At 39.0% G+C, this 20,296-nt stretch overlaps 2 protein-coding genes across 2 annotated transcripts in view; one reads left to right on the top strand and one right to left on the bottom strand.

Moving 5' to 3' along the window:
- Positions 1 to 20,296, top strand: part of LOC126374852 (hemicentin-1-like) — a 423,187-nt gene that overhangs the window by 329,615 nt on the left and 73,276 nt on the right. The window lies entirely within an intron of this gene.
- On the bottom strand, positions 1,721 to 6,099 carry LOC126374877 (uncharacterized). The gene is made up of 2 exons (XM_050021645.1): positions 5,127 to 6,099; positions 1,721 to 2,329 (listed from the first exon to the last, which is right to left on the bottom strand). The coding sequence occupies exons 1-2, from the start codon at positions 5,935 to 5,937 to the stop codon at positions 2,316 to 2,318; spliced, it is 825 nt and encodes a 274-aa protein (XP_049877602.1). The 5' UTR covers positions 5,938 to 6,099; the 3' UTR covers positions 1,721 to 2,315.

Genomic DNA, 20,296 nt, shown 5'->3' with positions numbered 1-20,296 from the left:
CGGAGAACGCGTGGCTCACATCGTATGTTCACGGGTTTGAATCCCGGCTTGGGCTATAAACCACTGAATTCGACATTATGCGTTTTACTTCTATGTAATAGAGGCAAGCCTATTAACTTTAAGCGGGTAGAAATCATACAAACCACGTGACATACATAAATTATCTATGACTTTTCTTTTGTCACGTGACTTATTGTAGATTTGCCGCAAATGGCATTAACTACTTGGCCGGACAAACGGGGAGCTGGGGACTCTCACTCGGTTTAACATTTAAATTATCTATGTTCCAAATATGAATCCAAAATCAAAGTCATATTCACTGCTTTCGAGCCGAGATTCGAAACTCTGACACTACGTTGTAAGTCACGCATTCTCCAAACATGGCCACTACACTATACCCTAAAATAAATACACTCATCAACATCTCCACACCTACACAAACATGCACAACAACCAAGTACAAAAAATAACCTTAACATAAATAAACTTTCAACCCCAATTGGTTGGATTAAAAAAAAACTTACCCCATCAAATTGGTCCTCAGTTTAGCGGATGCATGGACATCCTTAGCACGTGTTTACTGAGCCATGACACACCTGGGATATAGGGCCCTACCATGTGTTACAAGAGCGATTATTTTTACTACTTGCACAGGACCGGAAAAGATGGCGTGAAAGAGGCTGAGTAGATAGATAGATAGATTGAATTTTTTTTTTTTTTTTATTTATTTGGGATAACAAACAGTTACATATTATAATGTTACAAATTGTAATAGCTTAAAACAAAATTTATCTTAACATGCAACCAACTACATTATCCACAGCTTATGTATACAGTTTACATTTTTAGGATCTCGTTAAGATGCGTGCTGACAACTATACCCACATTTACGTATAACTATACGCAGTTATGTATAACTATACGTAAATGTAGGCATATGACAATAGGTACAGTTTCTATTTAAGTATATAATATTGAAATATTGAAATAAATTTCCCAGGTGGATGGCGCCAGTGTTAGTAGGCTCAACGTTATTTATGTAATTATAGGTTTTATTCTTGGGTGTGTCGAATTGATAAACTGAAACAGATCACAGTAACAATGCGCCATCCCTACAGTCCGTTTTTTTTCTTTAACCTAACAGAAATCTTAAGTACCTACTGATTATGCGATTGGCCGGTTAAACTGCAGCCGCTCATAGCACCGATTTTATTTAGTACTGAGGTTCTAAATGTAGGCGCAGGCAGTGAGAAAATGACAATATCCTGGAAATGAACATTATAGGATGTCATGAGCGCGTTGAGCGGCGCGCGCTTACCAGCGTTTGTGCGACTGCTAATAGGCGCGAACACCGGGCGGGTTCGTAATGATCGCTGTCGAGCAGCTCGTGGTACGTTAAAACGCACCATGTTATGAATGTGAATAATGGGTGGAAAGATGTAATTGTGCCTGGGTGTAATAAAAAGAGTCATCATTCATACTCAAAAATATAGATAAAATATGCATATGTCTGTTATCCAGGAAATTAGAAGGTTAAACGAAGGAAAATATTTTCAGCGTCATAGATAGATAAAATACTTTATTCTTTGATCCTTTTTTTTTCGTTAGTACGTCATCTATATTGTTTTTGATTAACTTAGTCTAGAAAGTCCCTCTTTGTGAGACTAATATTTAGCTCTTAATAATAATAGTTACTGTTATAAATGAAACTACGTGCGTTCAGAGCGAGGCCGTTTATTGCACTGGCGCAGCAGTGTTCTCCAAATACCTACATGGTACCTAACTTACCCAACATCCCTCCACCTTAAATCCTTAAAAACTAAAAATAAGGGCTATAATCAAACCGCGGAATATCTCTTAATCTTGAACGCCACCCTGTGCCTGCTGCGAGTCCCGGAAGCTCGGCGGGCCCCGGTGCTGGAGGCTCGGCTGTGTCTGCTCCCTCTGATGTCGTGCCACACTCTCTTCCCGAGACTCTGTCTAATACCGATCCTTCCCCACTAGACATTTCTTCTCGCATTGCCTCTGAATTGGTCGTTCTAGGTGCTTCCGAAGGTGATTGCAATAACTCCCATTGTAATTCTTCACCGCATGACTTGGCCTTGGCGTCTGCGGTCTCTGAAGTCACTTTTAACTTGTATATCTGATTCTTATGCTTTTTTATTTTTTGGTTAAGTTCTGGTATAAAAATTTCGAATAAACTGTTTCCAATCTTGCTCTTTATAATTCCTTTATACCATCTGTTATGATTATTAAGTTTTACTAACACACTGTCACTTATATCTAGATTTACATTTCTATTCCCTTTGTAATACTTAGTTTGCAAACACTGTTTCCCTTGAACAATTTCATGTAGTAAGGTATCTGACGGAAGTGACGTTGATTTTTCCGTGTGAACGTTCAAGCCATCCAGTCTTGTTCGTAAATTACGTCCAAACAATAGCTCCGCCGGTGATTTATCCGTCGTTGTGTGTTTAGAGTTCCTATATCTGAATAAAAATTCTAATAAACGTCGGTTAATATTATTTATGGTTTTGCCTTCTAATAATTGACTTTTTAAATATTTTTTACAATTTTCACATATATCTCTGCCTGACCATTGCTTGCTGGATTATATGTCGGCGAAGTTACATGTTTTATCCCATTAAGCGTACAAAAATCCTGAAATTCCCTAGACGTGAACGATGTCCCGTTATCAGTTACTAAGACACGCATTACCCCAAACCGAGACATAATTTCTTCTAACTTTTCAACAACAACCGCCGTGGAGTAATTATTATTCAATGGAAAACACTCTACCCACTTCGTGTAGGCGTCTACAGCAATGAGGAACATTTTCCCATGTAACGGGCCAAAGAAATCTAAATGTACTCGGTCCCACGGGGCGCGAGGGAAAGGCCAGGGCGTTAATGGTACGCGCGGAGGATTAGTTTTTAGTTGCATACAGATTTGACAACCAGATATTCTAGACTCAATCTCTAGATCTATATTCGGCCACCAAAATCTAGACCTGGCTTCGGATTTCATTTTATTAATACCTAAATGCGTTCTATGCAACTCATCTAAGATCCTGTTACGTAAACTAAAAGGAACTACAATCTTATGTCCCCTCATAATCACCCCTCCCTCGAATGACAAGCCATGCCTACAGTTGAAAAACAGATGCAGGTCCTTGTCTGTGATCTTTTTAGGCCACCCTGATAATATTAGGTTTTTTACCGAACGTAAAAGTGTATCTTTCTCTGTTTCAACTCGCATTTCGCTTAACGTTATAGGCAAATCTCCATCCGTAACAAAACAAATGTAAGTAGCTGTATCGGCCGGCGCGTAAACCGGTTGCGGTGACGTGTCCGACCAACTATCAGCCGGCGGCGATGCGCTCACAGCTGATCGACTTAGATAATCGGCACAGTTGTTGGCGCTTTGTACATATTGAATCTCATAGTTATAGCTATTAAGGAACAACGCATACCGCTGTAACCGATTTGCTGTGACTTCGGGGACTCCTTTATGAGGATGAAAAATAAACATCAACGGTTTGTGATCTGTACGGAGAATGAAAGGTGCTTCTAATCCGTACAGATATTGATGAAATTTACGAATTCCAAAAATAATAGCCGTTGCCTCTTTTTGGATTTGGCTGTAACCTTTTTCAGCACTATTTAGGGAACGAGAGGCGTAAGCTATCGGCCGTTCGACTTCGTTTTCTACTTGTGCTAGTATCGCGCCTAAACCTGTGGGGGACGCGTCTACAGTTAGCACTAATTTAAGAGCCGGATTGTAATGAGCTAAAACTCTTTCCGACGCTAATTCTTCTTTAATCCGTCTAAAAGCTGATTGGTGCTCCTCTGTCCAACGCCATTGGACTCCCTGTTGCAAAAGACGATTTAAAGGGTTAAGAATGGAAGATGCATTCGGCACAAACCTCCTGTAATAATTAATCAAACCCAGGAAAGACTTTAATTCCTGTACGTTACTAGGTTCCTTTGCCATTAACATTGACTTGATCTTCTCTGGTGATTTATGGACTCCATTTTTATCAATAACAAATCCCAGATAAGTCACATTATCCATAAACAAATGACATTTATCTTTGTTCAGTACCAACCCCGCGTCCTGCAACCGACTAAAAACTTGTTCTAATCTATCTGAATGTTGTTCCTTTGTAGTTCCTGTTACTAATACATCATCCAGTAGACAGATAACCCCATCGATACCCTGTAATAACTCCTCCATCGTTCTTTGGAAAATGGCGGGCGCGCTAGAAAGTCCGAACACCAACCTTTTAAATTTAAATAATCCTTTGTGGGTGTTTATTGTTGTCAACAATTGAGATTCCTCTTCTAATTTTAATTGTAAGTAGGCCTTGCTTAAGTCTAACTGCGAAAATTGTTGCCCACCATGTAATTTGCTAAATAATTCATCTGTTTTTGGTAAAGGGTACTTTTCGATTTGTAACACTTTATTTAAGGTTACTGAGTAATCCGCGCACAACCGTATCTCTCCATTATGCTTTAAGACAGCGACCGTTGGACTCGCAAAATCGGAATGGTCAACCGGTTCTATTACATTTGAGTTTACCAACTTATCGAGTTCCTTTTCAACTTTGTCCCTCAACGCAAACGGCACCGGCCGTGGTCTAAAAAAAATCGGTTGACTATTCGGCTTAAGCGTTAATTTTACGTTAAATTTATTTAAACAACCTAATTTATCAGAGAACAGGTGAGGGTATTTACTCTCATAATAATGTACCTCCGACTGTGCCGCACAATAATTTACCTTACAAAGTTGTAATTTGAACGCTGATAAGAAATCCCTACCTAATAGGGCTGGCCCGGCATTATTGACTATATAAATATCAAGATTCTTCGTTTCTCTTTCGTATGTAACAGGTATGTTAATACTACCAACTGTATCTAGAATTTCTCCCGTATACGATTTTAAAACTATTTTCGGAGTTATTAAAGGAAAATTTCTAAAACGAGATTCGTAGATACCGATTGGTATTGCAGTGGCACAAGAACCGCTGTCAACTTCAAATTGTACGGTTTCTCCCCCCACAACGACGGACAACTTCATGGCCTCACCACGAACACTACGAATATTATAAATGTTCACGTCCTTACCGTCATCATCGTTACTTCCGTCAGAAGATTGAACTTGTAACATATTTACGCGCTTATCGCTTTTACACATGCGCTTTAAATGGCCCTTAAGCCCGCAATTTTTACACTTGTAGCCTTTAAATCTGCACTTTTCGGCACTGTGATTTTTATACCCGCATACTTCACACTGTACACCGTTAGACGAACTTGCAGCAACCCTATACACGTCCGCAAGTGCGAGCTGCGCCTGCGCTGTACCCACCGCCGACGCCGCCGGCGCCGACTCTGACTGCCTCGCCGCTTGTCTCGCGCTGTGTACCGACACAGCTATGTCGAGTGCTTTATTCAGCGTCAACGCTTTCGGTTCTTCTAAGAACAATTTATTGCGTTCCGCACCAGGTTGCATACCCAGTATAAAGCGATCCCGCAACATTTCATCGACAACTGAACCAAACTCGCAATCCGTAGACAAGCGACGAACTCGTGCGGCCCAATGTGCATATTCCTCGCCAACCCTCTGTGTCGCACTGTGAAAATGGTGCCGCTCCGCAAACAGAGATTTTTTTGGCAAAAGGTGCTTGTCTATTGCAGTTATAATCTCGTCATACGACAACTCCGTCACTGTTTTCGGAGCAATTAATTCGCGTACCAACTTATACGCCGTTTCGTTGAGTGCGCTGAGTAACACAGCCCGGTGCCATTCGCTCTTCGAAAATTCCTTGCTTTCTTGTTTGACGGTATTCACATCTAACCAAATTTTTAATCTTTCCTTAAAAACTCGCCAATCACTTCCTACTTCGTAACAAGGTAAATTCCCGATAGCACTGTTCATTATGAATATTTATTACAACTTCAACTTTTATTGCGTGAGTAGGTATGTAATTAAACCGATCGTCGCCACGTGTTATAAATGAAACTACGTGCGTTCAGAGCGAGGCCGTTTATTGCACTGGCGCAGCAGTGTTCTCCAAATACCTACATGGTACCTAACTTACCCAACAGTTACTTAATTATGATACGTGTATCTTGTTTAAAGAGCATTACCAATTTATTTTGATCACGATGTAGGCAGATGATTACAATTTTAATAAGTAATAAATAACTATAATAGTTATGTTAGTTGTAATATTAATAAATAAGGCATTGAGTAATAATATTTTGATGGAAATGTTGGCGCCCCTGGGTTTAATATTTAGTGGGTAAAGTAATAGAAGAAGCTATATTTATATTGGTGGAATTGAAATTCAAACTTTAATCAAATAGGCGGATATATGATTTTTAATCGTATTATTTATTATTGATGGAAGTTTAATCATAGTCACACTAGAATTATGACTAAATGATGACGAAATCGATGATAAAGAAGTTTACAAAAAAGGCTCATTATAAATATCATATTTCATCATCATCAGCCGTATGACGCTCACTGCTAGGCATAGGCCTCCCCCAAGTATCTCCACGACGATCGGTCCTGCGCTGCCCGCATCCAGCGGCTTCCCGCGACCTTCACCAGATCGTCGGTCCACCTTGTAGCGGGCCTACCCACTGAGCGTCGTCCGACAAATATCATATTTACTAAATATTTAAAATTATCAATGTAACACCTTACAATTAACTTAGTAAGTATTTTAATTCCAAGTATAGAGTGGCCGGTCTGTCTCTGTCCAGCTCCCTAAGCTTTGTCAATAAAAGGTACCTCTAAGTATTTTGCCTAAGAATACTTCCCATCAAACCAGTCAACTCGTTCAAAAAAGTCTCGTCATTTTTGAAAACTCTTTCGAGAACGCGTGGTACCAATGTTTGTGCTCCGTTTTTTGAATGGCCCGTCTCGTCTCCTTTTTGATTCCCAAACAAGATACGGTTTCAAATCTCATGTCGTTCTCCGTCGTTATTGAATGCTGTCTGTGGATCTCGCCTGAAGATGTTTTCGAGTTGAGCTCACGTGCTTTCTTTTCTTCAGCAATCTTGGAGGTTTGTTTAGATTTTTGTTTGTTTACTTGCTATTTGGCGGTTGGTTGCACAGAGATGACTGGAAAAAGTTTGTCCTTAGATCTTCGTCGTGTGGGTTGTAAGGTAGATTCCCACAGGATTCAGCTCACCTATGTACTTACACCAGTAAGTAGTAGCCGGGACACTGTGGTCCAGTAGTACATCGGCTGGCAATCAGGGAGCGCTGGTTCGCACTCCGACCAGACTTGAACTAATGTATTATTAATAACACAGTTTCCTCTACCATTATATACGGCGATACGGCTCACCACCTATCATGTTGGCGTAAAAGGAAGTTCGGTGAGGCGTGGTACTAAGTTCATTTTGTGATGGATGTACCTCTGACTACCCCTTTAGGATATAGCGGTGAGCTTATGTGATGAACTAAGATCACGGTATTGAAATATTCCTTCTTCCATCCAAAAAAAGTGCTGGTACTTTATCAGGAGAATAATATAAAAGCGTACGTGAGGCAAATATTTTCGTAGAAAAAGCCTTGAAGCAAAAACATGTTTTGGAATGAAACATATCGACTCCTGGGGGGTTAAAATGGCCACATCGAAGCAATTCATCTAAGAAAGCAATATTGCTTTTTATTTGTTGCATTGCGCATTTACTTTCATATGCGCAAATGTCAAATTGCAATATTGCTTTCTTAGATGAATTGCTTCGAAGTGGCCATTTTAAGCCTAAATAAATTTTAAATTTTAGGTACTATCAAAAGATTGACAGTACATACTAAGACTTACTTCCGGCCAAGTAGTTAATGCCATCTGTGGCAAATCTACAATAAGTCACGTCAAAAAAAACTAAGGCTTACCTACTAGTTTCTGAATGTTTGATTTGTTTTCACTCAAAAATCATAACTGAAACAGCATTATTCAGAATTATGCTCAAACTAGGGAATGCAATCCCGACTAGAACGCAAATTCGAGATCCCGCGGAATTGGAAATGTCAATTCCGCGAGATCCCGAAATTTTGGGGATCTAGACGATGAAATAAAAAACGATGAAAACATAAACTTTTATTCTTCAATATTACTAACTAAATAATTAAGTTTTCTTTGGAAATCAGCATAATCAAAACAAAAAGTATAACTCAAGGAGATTCGCCCAATCCCGTCATTCTCACTGAATGGGATCTCCTCATATTATGCTCGCGAAATCCGGATTGCATTTCCTAGTTCAAACATTATTCCAAGTGCTGTGGCAAATAGATAAATAGCATTGCAGTGATATATTCTAGCCAAATAAAGGTAGTATATCTGCATCAGCCGGGGAATATATCTTCAGATTCGAGAGTGCTGGCCACCTGTGTCTGCTAAACAGAAGTTATGCGTTCAATTTGCCTTTGTACGTAAAGGTTGGTGCTTTTAGACGGAGCGATAGCGGAGCGGAACGCTGTTTTAGTGTGTCTTAACACAGATTGTGTGTATTTCCAAGTAAAAATCATTCTGTAGTTGACTGTATTGTATACGATGTGGTCAATCAAGCTATTTGCGACGAAGTCAATACAAGATCTAGGTTTAACAATATCTAGTGGCTTTGAGATAAAGTCTTTAATGTAGTTAGTCATAATGCCACCTAGACAATTTGAGACCAACCCGTTTATTCTAACAGCGTGTTGCTCATTAGGACTGCCAAGCTCAAATCGCGACTTGGGCTCTAAACAATTGAAATCATCCTTCTTCTCCTCTTATGTGCCCACTGGGATTTGAACCCGGGATGTTCGAATATTCAGCCTGACACTCATACACTGGACCACGGAGACCGGACTCCCAGAAAACCTATAAAGTTACGAGCTACTGTAATTGTAAGAACATTCAACTTAAGCCAAAAATCTTTGTATATATTCAATTTTCTGTTCAAACACGTAATTACCAGGGGTTCCCCGCAATGTTTTTCTTTTCCAAAATGCTTATTAGCGCGTCTCGGATTCGCTTACTTTGCTTAAGGACCTCCAAAAGCTCGCTTCGCTCATCACAAATAATTTCCTTATTGACACGAGAGTAGACTCCCTTTTCACCGCTTGTTATTTTTGCTTCCGGGTCACAAGCGAGGGAGAATGCTACGACAGTATTAAGTCGTCTTTTGAAAGCCAATAAACTGCCATGTTCGTGCAATTTGTTCGCAAAAGTATCATCTTTTCGCCAACAGTTATTTGAGGTAAAGATGTCTTCAGTCTTATTTATGTAGGTTTTAACTAAATACAAACCAATTATAAAATATATTTTCCTATAAGAAATATTACGTAACATTATATTTTTTTGTTTATGTGTGTGGTTACATTTATATTTTATTTTCTTACATTTTAATGTCACTGGGGCTCGGATTCTTAACCACTGAATTTCGCTTTATGAGTTTGAATTCATGTTTCGATCATAGATATCACCTGGTTTACAGGATTTGTGCCCTATTAATGGCAAGAAGTTCATCCATATTACATATGACTTAAACAGCTGGCGAGAATTGGTATACTATATACACCTCTACCCTCGCGGCACGGCAACGAATTTTATCGGCGCGAATTATATAAAGGGCTTCGACCAATCGACGCAGCGAACGCTATCTATGACCGATATGCGTCGTACGACTATTGGTGGAAGCCCTCGATATAATTCGCGACGCGCGCGGCGCAGTTGGCGTGCCGACCTTGCTGGTGATGCAATGTTTTGTTAGATATGTATTATATCTGATGATGAACGATGTGTGAAAGTTAAATATTTGTTTATATTGTTTACACCTAAGTATATTATTGTTTATATTGAAATTTTCACGGCGCATTGGCGCATCTGCACTGTAAAGTCGTGAAATGTAAATAAATAATAAATTATCGGATTTCGCCCCTTATAAACCCGGTCAAAGATTCTCCAACAAACACCCTTGCCTATGAAAACATCAGTTGCAAAATGTGATCCTCTGTCATATGACATAGCCTGTTCTCAATTTTTCCACCCAATTGAGTTTATTTTTAGAGGCGATCAATTGTGACTGACCACCCGCGGGGATAGACCGGGCACAGTGGATATCTGTGCAGTGACGCTACTAATGTGGTGTGCTTAGATTTATGTGATGGTGGATGAATCGAAAGGAATCGAATCAAACAAATCGATCAGTCAATTTAAGAATCGAATCGGTGGATGGAACACCATAGTCTCTGCTTACCCCGATGGAAAGTATAGACTATGGAATTCCATCGAATGAATATAATTATGGCGTTGACAGCGACTTACCGAACGTCGATTTCCGCTACGGCAAGTAGATGGAAAATAAAGCGAACGCACGGTAGATTAACCCGACGTCAAGCCACCGGCCGTAAAAGACTGATAGACAGTCGCCTTATATTGCAAGGATAGTATTGATCACTACCAATACTATCGATGGTCCTTGCAATATTCAGAAGCAATACTATCGATAGTGGCCTGTCGATAGGCAATACTCAAAGAATAAAGCAAATTTTCATTACCTTTGTAATAATTAATTAGTTCATTGTACAGTAAAAATAGCTAAATAAATTCGTTACAACAATTCAATACCTACATTAATGTTCTGTGTGTGGAAAATAAATTAGATATTTTTTTTAGAATCGCCATTATAAATGCACACACACAATGCATCGATAGAATCGATAGTGTTGCTGTGTAACGAAAGTATTGATATAAATGAGCCATTGATAATATCGATGTCGATAGTATATAAGAGTTTCAAGGTCAACAATCGATAGTCTAACTATCGGAAGTTCTTTTTTTTGTCGTGACTTATAGTAGATTTGCCGCAAATGGAATTAACTACTTAGCCGGACAAATGGGGATCGCTGAAGGCTCTCACCAGGTACAAAGTTTAAGACAACAGGCCTGAGGGTGCCCAGTTGGGGGCGAACCTCGGCTGAGGGCGTTGTCTGAGAGGAAAAAATACATAACATCATACATCGATAGCGATAAGCGCTGATTTCAGGAAATCGTCGACCACGCCGGCGGGTCGGTATCGGGGTCCTAAAGTAATGAGAAATTCGATAACAGTACTTTCCAGTTTTTTTCTTTACCTGCATCACTGGCAGTCCACTATAGCTACTGATATTGTGTCCGTCCCGAACGAATATTTACGAGCATAGCGGGAGACGTTTCAATATTGTTAATAGATTTTCAGAGTAGAAATATTGCAATGTTGACTTCGTAGGCGTATTGTTTGGAATACTTGTGGGTCGGTGTTTGATATCAAAATTGTATACTTTCCTTTGTTGACGCCAGAAACTTCTGACAGAAATATAAATCAGTCACATGTAATTGAGGACGTGGAATTGGAGAATCAGATGAGAAAGTAATGGTTGCCATGAATGGTGCCACAGAAGTTGAAAAAAGATTACATTCCCGTGTCTTGATACGCTCTTCACTAATTCCAGAGCCAAGCTCTTGTCGGTGTAGCATTTTCCATTCTTGTCTATCAAAGTCCAATGCTATCACTTCCTTATAAGACACGACGTTCTCCTTCTCTTTCATCTGTTCCAAGAAAGCTCTTCCTCTCTTTCCTTGTAGCTTACCTTCTATGATGTTCTTCTTAATACGATACAATATACAAAAACACTTTATTGTACAAAAAGAAACATATAACACATACAATTACAATTACTTTGTGGTCCCTAGTTTGGTTAGAACATTACAGGCTGATCACCTGATTGTCCGAAAGTAAGATTATCCGTGCTTCGGTAGGACACGTCAACCCGTTGGTCCCGGTTACTACTTAGGCCCTGCGCAGACGACAGACTATCCGTGACGCACTTTTTAGTCTGTGAAAATATAACCTATGCAATTATATGCAGTAACGCGCCGGACTTTTTGCGCGTCGTGTGCGTTACTGCATATAATTGCATAGGTTATATTTTCACAGACTAAAAATTGCGTCACGGATAGTCTGTCGTCTGCGCAGGGCCTTACTGATCTAACTAAGTAGTCGTTATATGAGCCATGTCAGGGGCCTTTGGCGGCTCAATAGTAACCTTGACACCAGAAGACCACACGATAGAAGAAGAGAAGAACTAACAAATAAATGGTATACACATATCCTTTAAAGAAAGGTGTGGTTAATAGTTCTCTAAACTTTGATGAGATTGGAAGAAACGAAAGTGGTGTCGGCTCACACTCCTTAGCGGTTGACGGCCATTTCAGACCAAAGTAAGACCCAGAGGGGGTAATGGCGGCGTTCGATACGTATTGCTGCGAGGAGGAGGGTTACCGCTCTATACGTACTAATCTTTATTCTTTGCTTGAAGCTAAAAAACAGAGCTCGACACCTTCCTTTGAAATCCACGAACAAAGAGACACAAAGGCGCCAAAACATATAATACTAAAATCTACACAAGTTTTTGTAGTTATACATCTGTCGCATTGATTAGCTAATGATAAAGCGTATGTCGAATCAAACAGTTTGATTGCCGATCGCCGTGTATTGACATTTTCGTGCATCAAAGGGTGACTATTCTGCAAACAGCTTTGCCTACCTAATAACAGACAGGCGGCATGCAATCAGAATTCAGTTCGGAATTTGAAAGTGATGTGGACAAGAGACATAGAATAAGGAATAATGCTACGTGCAGAACGGCAACTCTCCGCTCCCCACCTGTGGCTGAGCTAGGTTTATCTGACCTGCTGTCAGTCTTATTCCAGTTTTTAATCGTATGGGTGTCAGACGTCACACACACAGATGCGCATGTACGATAACGTCATTCGTCATTAGGCAGGATAAATAACTCTTCCTACTCACCTACTCATCATCTATCTATTCTTCCTCATCGTTATCTTGTTTCGCACAGGGTCCGCTTAACCTAACCTAACCTGGAGATTTGACAGATCTGGTTTTTACAGAAACGATTGCCTGTCTGACCTTGCAACCCGCGAAGGGGAAACCTACTCAATACAGGTTACGTCACATACCTGCGAAAATGCATTTCTCGGGAATGTGGGTTTCCTCACGATGTTTCTGAGTAAGTGATGAAATTCGACAATCGATGTAGTTTTATTATTAGGTAATTTTTTTTTTCTAAGTAATGTTAATTGCGATGTTAGCTGAATAAACATTTTCTTTTCTTTCTTTTTCTTAATCATCATCATCATCAGCCCATTAACGTCCCCACTGCTGGAGCACGGGCCTTCCCTATGGATGGATAGGGAGATCGGGCCTTAAACCATCACGCGGGCCCAGTGCTGATTGATGGTTATTAACGACTGCTAATGCAGCCGGGACAAACGGCTTAACGTGCCTTCCGAAGCACGGAGGAGCTCGAGATAAAAACTTTTTTTTTGTGGTCACCCATCCTATGACCGGCCTTTGCGAAAGTTGCTTAACTTCAACAATCGCAGACCGAGCGCGTTTACCGCTGCGCCACCGAGCTCCTCAATACTTTTTCTTAATACGTTATTTTATTTTTTATTCCACCCAATGTGATATTCTACTCGCCTTCCACGGCACGCCTAGATAACCAACAAGACATATTCTTCCCGTCCCATACTATGCATAAAACTAATATTAAAGTAGGATAACAAAAGGTTTCCTTCAAAATTGATGGCGGGCTGTGTAAAGGTTAATTAAAGTACGTCGATACCCCTTGACATAACAGAATTAATTGCAACCGAGAAATTTATATAAAGCGATTCTTCTTCCCCTTGACAGGCATTAGGATAGAGCGGGGTACAAAGGAGGAACTGACAGCGGGAGAGAAAAGAGGGGTTAAAGAGGCCACATCGAAGCAATTCATCTAAGAAAGCAATATTGCTATTTGACATTTGATTGCGTTGCGCACTTACTTTTATATGCGCAAATGTCAAATTGCAATATTGCTTTCTTAGATGAATTGCTGCGATGTGGCCATTTTAACCCCCAAGATACCTAACTTTAATAAATTGCAATCCACCTGAATAGTTAGCTTGATATTACACTTGGCTTAAGTGAATAGAGCAACAAGACCGCCCATTTGTACTTTTGCTAAATATTTGCATGTTTTGATTTGATCTACAGAGATGGGGGGTTAAAATGGACACATCTAAGAAAGCAATATTGCAATTTGACATTTGCGCATACAAAAGTAAGTGCGCAATGCAAACAAATGTCAAATTGCAATGTTGCTTTCTTAGATGAATTGCTTCGATGTGGCCATTTTAACCCCCCTTTACATGAAAATGTGTCTGGGCAGTTCAGTTGTTATAGAAAATAAACAATATAAAAATAACATGCCAGACAATCCAAGTTATTCCGCATCGTGCGAGCTATTAGAATTTTCAGTTATATATAGAATTATAATAATCACTATAAAAAACACAAATAAAAAACCAACGATTGTTAAAAAAACTGTTTATAGCTTTATATTTATTATTAAAAAAAAGAAAAAGAAAGGTGATTAAAGAAAAAAATAAAAAAGAAGATAAAGTGTAATACGATCCACTTTGAACCGGCGTGCGTGTATAGTGTGGAGTAGATTATGTACTGATTATGTATGAATACTGTGTACCCATTTTGCGGTAGTAATAAATCAGATGTAGTCGCGAACACTTGTTTCTTTTGTTCTCCCGATCGTCCATCCTTACACGTGTATGAAACGCAATGATGAATGTGGAGGAATCAAGAGACACTTCTCTGCTTGACAAACTTGTCAGGATCGAAGCAAATACCATAGTCTCTGCTTACCCAGGTGGGAAATAGGCGTGAGTTTATATATGTATGTATGTATAAAGATACTAAATTGTAAAAAGTTTCCAGAAACTAGAATCCGCCTTCGCTTCTAAAAGGGACTGAGCCTAAAGATATTGGACGCCAAAACCTTCTGTCAGCGACTTAACGATAAAGAGCCAAGAATAAATAATGGCCGCCGTATAGATATGAAACTAGATCGTAACGACATTATACTTTAATCTTTGAAAAATTGCTTTTGGAATATACATTTTTGGGCAATTCTTCTATCGTGTGGGTTGTGAGGTGAATAACCAACCTTGTCAAGCCTGGTGTTAGGGTTATTATTGAGCCACCAACGGCCCCAGATATGGGTCATGTAACGACTACGTCCTCACATCAGTAACTAGTAACCAGGACCTAAACGCTAAACGTGTCTTCCGAAGCACGGATCATCTTACTTTCAGATAATCAGGTCATCAGTCTGTAATGTCCTAGCCAAACTAAGGACTACGAAGTGATTTTTGTGATTTGTCCACACCGGGATTCGAACCTGGGACCTCCGGATCGTGAGCAGAACGCGGAACCACAAGAACACGGAGCTCGTTTGGGCAATTGGAAACATACGATCGTTAACAATGCGTGGGTGTGAAGTAATATCCCGAATATGGATTTAATAGTTGATTTATTTTTTTATGATATAATAGCTTAAATAATTGGTGACGATTTATAGAATTGAGTAATTTTACTCTCTATGATTTCAGAATTGGATTCCATATTGGTACTCAATCAAATCAAATTACACACACACACACACACACACACACACACACTCACACACTCACTTCACTTCACTCACTTCACTTCACACTCACTCACTTTATTGCACATAAATTAATTTTATCAATCGAACATAACACATGAAACAGTACAATTTGGGCAGCATTATTGCTCTAGAGAAATTTCTTCTCGGCAACCGCTACCAGGAAACAAACATTTACTAGACCTGGACCTGCGGTGAAACAAGAAATAAATCAATCATTCATCGACCTGATACGTCTGTTTCAGACGACTCATGACCTATCATTGTCACAGAGTCATGCACTTTATCTCATGGCTGTGCAAGCCAATTCTGGAGCAGAAAATTCTACCACACACTCTGCAGAAGAAGCTTTCGACAGTTGGAGTGTTGTCGGCTTGGTATCGTTTCATTTTCCTACTCGTCAGGGTCGGAATCAGGTGTTGTCGAGAGCTTGACGCCCATCGAGCACACGCTTTCTCCACACGTCTCGATCATCGGTGAGGTTCTCTCAAGTAAACTAAAGTTAATACAAAAATATATTCAAGAATAAAAAATTTTGAAAAAATCCCACGACGGTAAAAATCTCATCGGAAAAGATTAAAATAACTCAAAACCCCCGACTTAACCCAATTATTATGTAACGAAATATTATAATAGACTTAAAAATACTTTCTAAAAAAGAGTTGATATCTCGAGACATCGGTAATAATATACTTAAGTACCTAAACAATGAATATGGATGTTTACAGTTTTTTCCTAACGTGTCTGTTTCTCGAAGATATACTTAAATGTAGCGATAATAATTTTACTATAATACATAACCGAGGAATATCCGTCGGGGGCTGCCTTTTCTATATGTAATTTCAACAAAAAATTAATCATACTCATAAGTGTATTTTAATTATGTCGTCATTAAACATTTACAATTCTTCAATAATTGTATTCACGTCACTAGAAAAACTTTAGCTGGGATAATGGCTCCGTTCCGTCGTGGGTAAAAATACTCAAAATAATATAATTATACCTAATCATAATCTAAACAAACTATAATATAGAGATATAATTTGAGTGTATAATAGACTACATACACACTTCTCACAAAAAAAAATTGAAATAACCAAAATCCGCATAGAGTTTCAAAATTACATTTAAACTATCACAATCATACCTGATGGCAAGTGACGATGTGTGTGTGGTGTGCCTTGAAGAGGCCCAGGTTGTACCTATGTCTTATTTTACATAGGTACAATAAAGTGCAAAAGTCCACCAGTTTCTTGCAAAGTAATAAATTAACTGGTTGCACTTAAGACTCCTGTAGGCTCTGCACGGTAACCGCGCCGCGCGCGACGCGAATTATATCGAGGCCTTCAACCAATAGCAGCAATAGTATTTTGTTATATTCATGGAACGTTTTATATACAAAATGTTCGGAACATACACAAATATTAAATAATAATGTTTATTAAATAATATACCTACTTCATTTTTTTAGATTTTCTTACAATGAATTATTAGTTTTGATTCTTATTACGGTAATTTTTTCTCACTTGGCTTTTAACGTGGTTTATTAGTAAAGATCTTTATACTAGTTAAATTTTAGTATTGTTTATTTTCGGATAACATCGTGTCCTATATGTACAATCATGTGCAATATTATGTACCCACTATTTGACATTAAGTGAGACTTACAGTTCAATTTGTCAAAAAAGTTAATGTGACATGGTACCAAAGTGTATACATATTAATGCTCGCGATCGTACCCCCGCACGAGAACTCGTTTAATCAATCAATCCATAATTATTTCTTATCACAAATATCATATTAGGAGGTACAAACTGTTAAAATAAGCACAATAGGTGGCGTTATTGCTAAACAGCAATTTGTGCCAGATTTAGTTTTGCAGAAATTAAGTAACATAGATTTTAGATTTAATTCTTGGAACTCTGTGTATATTTTCATACCACTGCTCTTTAATCATTAATAATTTAGAGTCATAACTTCTGAGCCTTCTTAGCGCAATGTTACTGCAGCCAATTAATTTTATGAGGTTTTCCGTAATTCTTACAAAATTGCTATGAAGCTCTTTATTACAAATTAGACATAGTTCCTTATATTCCTGTCGCTAAATACATTGTAATTGTGCTAAATGGATGGACTCTTCTATGTATAATGTTACGCATTTATTATTAGAGCTTGCAACTCTGTTGTCGGTAGAACACACAGGTAAATAGTTTGTATATCAATAATTGTATAATATCTATGTTCCAATCCAAATGTTTACAGAAGTAGGTACATTATAAAATTCATACCATTAATGATCATGGTGATAGACAGAGACATGATGTTACTTAGTTCATACCTCAGCCGCGCCACCTCAGCCGCGCTACCTCAGCCGCGCCACCTCAGCCGCGCCACCTCAACCGCGCTACCTCAGCCGCGCCTCCTCGGCCGCGACACCATACTGCACCACCACAATCACACCACCACTGTCAAAAAAAGGACGGGTAATCGACAGCCACATACGTCAATTTTACGCAGAAATCTAAAATAACCCTCTAAAAATTTTACATCGGTCAATAACCCGACAGAATTAAGTTGACTGCACACTGTATACCAGCGATATGCCTATTTTATTCGCCCAAGTTCACTTCACTTCTTCACAAAATTAATTTTAAAGACTGTCGATTACCCGTCCCTTTCTTGTTCATCGGATAAGAAAATGACAGATATAACTTAAAATAAAGTTAGGTGTCTGTAGGAATTAGCACCATTGTATATCTATTATATCGACATAATCCCATCACTAGCTCCTCACATTAACATCATGCATTCGAATGGGTAACGAGCGTATAATTGGTCAGTGAAGCATCGCATCAATATACAGCGTGTTGCAATTATACCGGGCCTATGCGCCAGTTTATAGGATCTGTGTTTTGGTTGCCATGGTTACTTCATTAGGAAGTCGTTGTAACAGGACTGTATACATAAAAACTTAACATAAGCTCACGAGTATATCCCAATTGCAAGATGAACTACGTAAGTACCCGCGCCTCACCGAGCCTTTTGTGTGTAAGAACTCTTTTGTTTTATATTCATGTTTTTTATTGTATTTTATCTAATGTATTTCAATTGTTATTGATGTGTATGATGCTTTTGAATGTGTATAAATTGACACATACCAGGAGATAAATCATCATCATCTCCATAGCATTATCCCGTTTTCCACAGGGTCCGCTTACCTAACCTGAAGATTTGACAAATCTGTTTTATTACAGAAGCGACTGTCTGTCTGACCTTTCAACCCGCGAAGGGAAATCCAGTCCATTACTTTCTTAGATTAATTGCTTCTGTGGGGCCTTTTTAGCCCTCCTGTAGTATAAAGCTCGAGCCGGTATTTGAACCCGTGCCACTACGACTTCAGGTGAATTTGGAACTTAATAAAAGTAAAATAAAAATAATGTTTATTTCGCTTACTAACTTAGAACTTAAAAACAATTTCCAATGTATAAGGGCACAGATTAATAAAGCAGGCGAGGGACTGGTGTCTGTGATAGTCATCACTAATTTAAGAGCCACGCTCTTGTCGGTGTAGCATGATTGCTACTTTTTTAGGGAAAAATAGGGCAGTGGTTTCCCTCTTGCTTTCCGTCCCGCAGTACTCTGTCTGACACAAGTGGGATGGCGCTCAGAGTAGTCTATTATAACTCCATACTAGGACTCCTGTCCTTCGCGTCTGAATAGTACTGACTGCTGGCCTCTGTCAGGTTCCAGGTTACAATCCCTTCCGTCCTGCATTGCCGTACGGATGGCTCCCATCTTCGCCTCTACAACCGTTGAGGTCTTCATCCGTATCCCTGGGCAAGAGTTATACGTTATACCCCGCAGGTGTGGTCTGTGATAGTAGACAAGATAAAATCGGAATTATAACAAAACAATAATGAATGTATAGCAGCAAAATGTCGCTGTAAAGTTGTGTCTAACATCCGTTGCAGCTGCCGGTTATAAACGATATCACTATACCATGGGACAGGGATGTCATATCAACATTTTTTTTATTCATTTAAATTATTTGCCATTCATAAGCTCACGCCTTCCCACCGGGATCAGAAGAGACTATAGAATTTCATTTGTTTCGCCTTCTTCCACATTTATCCATCGTTTCATACACGCACGCCTTAAGAATCGAATTTAGTGGTTTAGCACCGAACGAGCCAGTGATATTGCGATGTAAGTCACACAGGACTATCACGAATTTGGAAAATGTTCCTGATTGTCCGCGATAATTTAGCACTATTTATGTATTAATTTATTAAGGACTACTACATCATATATATAAAACTTTAATAAATAACAGAATTACTAAAATTAAGACATATATATGGCAATTACAGTGTACATAGCATCTACACATTAGTAATTAAATTAACAAAGCAGTCTCTTAACTCTAATCAGCACTATTATCTCACCTGATGAAGTAACGTTTCAGAGTATTGACTGATAAAAGTATTGAAGGATTGAACATCTCTTGCGCGGAGCACTACCTGTAGAATAAATAGCCAGGTAGGAGGCAGAGCGAGAACCAATTCATTTAAGAAAGCAATATTGCTACTTAACATTTGTATGCATTGCGCAATTACTTTTATATGCGTAAATGTCAAATTGCAATAATGCTTTCTTAAATGAATTGCTTCAATGTGGCCATTTTAAACCCCCCCCCCCCCAGCAAAGTTCCCGGATTCTTCAT

This window comes from Pectinophora gossypiella, chromosome 18 (genome assembly GCF_024362695.1).
Source record: "Pectinophora gossypiella chromosome 18, ilPecGoss1.1, whole genome shotgun sequence".
Taxonomy (NCBI): Eukaryota; Metazoa; Arthropoda; class Insecta; order Lepidoptera; family Gelechiidae; genus Pectinophora; species Pectinophora gossypiella.
The sequence above is the reverse complement of the archived record's forward strand: the minus strand, read 5'-3'. Positions and strand labels throughout refer to the sequence as shown.